Raw genomic sequence first — 1,135 nt, 5'->3', positions numbered from 1 at the left:
TTTACAATTTATCAATGAAAAAAAAATGAATTATAAAATTTATGGAAAAAAAACCTTTACTTGAAAATCTTCGGTGTGGACAATTTGTAATGACAAGTAATGCACTACGTGTAAATATTGACAATTATTACAGGTAAAATTTATTAATAATTAGTCGAAATAATATTTAATATATATCCGAAAAAGGAAAAAGAAATGTTTGAATTAAGATCTAAATAAATTGGGATAACCCAGGAGAATACAAGAAAAAAAAAAGTAATGAAAATCAGGGAAGTGGGGAATTTGAAATATGATAAAAATTTACTCTAAATTAAAAGATGAAAATGAAGAAACTAGTAATTCCTTGAGTACTTTTCGAAAAAAAAATGTTAGTAAAATCGGAAGAAACCTCACATCAAATATTTCAAGATTTTATAAAACACTCTATGAAGAGAATTACTTGAGAATAATATCAGAAGAAATTTTTGATTTTCAGTCATTAAAAGATATAAATGGTCTAAACTTGGATAGTTTTAATGATTTTGTTATGTCGATAAAATCTCCATATATCAAAAACATTGAAAGTATTCCTTATTTTGATCAGAAACATAATATTGGAAGTAATGAAAGATTTAAAATAATATATTGGTTAAGCTTACACAGTAATCGTCTAAAATTTCAATCATGTACATTTCATCTTTCATGCAGAATTTTTGACACTTTTTTAATAGAAACGCATGTACAATATAATAACTCTGAACTTGCTGCTACTGCTGCTGCATGTTTTTTATTGGCTTCAAATATTATCGAAACAGTATCTGATATGATTGTACCAAGTATTAGACAATTTTGTAATGCTGCAAAATGGTTAAATCCTGATAAGATATTAAAAAGACAATTAGAAATTCTTACTCATGTGAATACAAGTTTTGGTATTAATTATACTCCTAGTAAACTTTTATATATTTATATCTCAAGAATAAAGTATCATTCAATTTTATCAAAAGAATTTCTTCATTTATATAGAAATGGAGAAATTATCCGAATATTTGATTCATCTCTAGCTATTTGCGATTTATTGCAATATACTCCTCTTCCAACTACTAAAAATGGGCAATCACTCATTTCAATTATTCCTTGTTTTATATTATGGGTA

The 1,135-nt window shown here is 25.1% G+C and overlaps 1 protein-coding gene across 1 annotated transcript; it reads left to right on the top strand.

The window, feature by feature from the left end:
* Positions 1-289: 289 nt before the first annotated feature.
* Positions 290-1,135, top strand: Chro.10354 (hypothetical protein; the record flags this gene model as incomplete). Its single annotated transcript, XM_660038.1, has 1 exon — positions 290-1,135. A coding segment is annotated over one exon (846 nt), but the record flags the coding sequence as incomplete, so codon positions are not given.

The sequence above is a fragment of the Cryptosporidium hominis genome, assembly GCF_000006425.1.
Source record: "Cryptosporidium hominis TU502 chromosome 1 CHRO011091, whole genome shotgun sequence".
Classification (NCBI taxonomy): Eukaryota; Apicomplexa; class Conoidasida; order Eucoccidiorida; family Cryptosporidiidae; genus Cryptosporidium; species Cryptosporidium hominis.
Note: the sequence above shows the minus strand (reverse complement) of the source record. Positions and strands in the feature narration are given on the sequence as shown.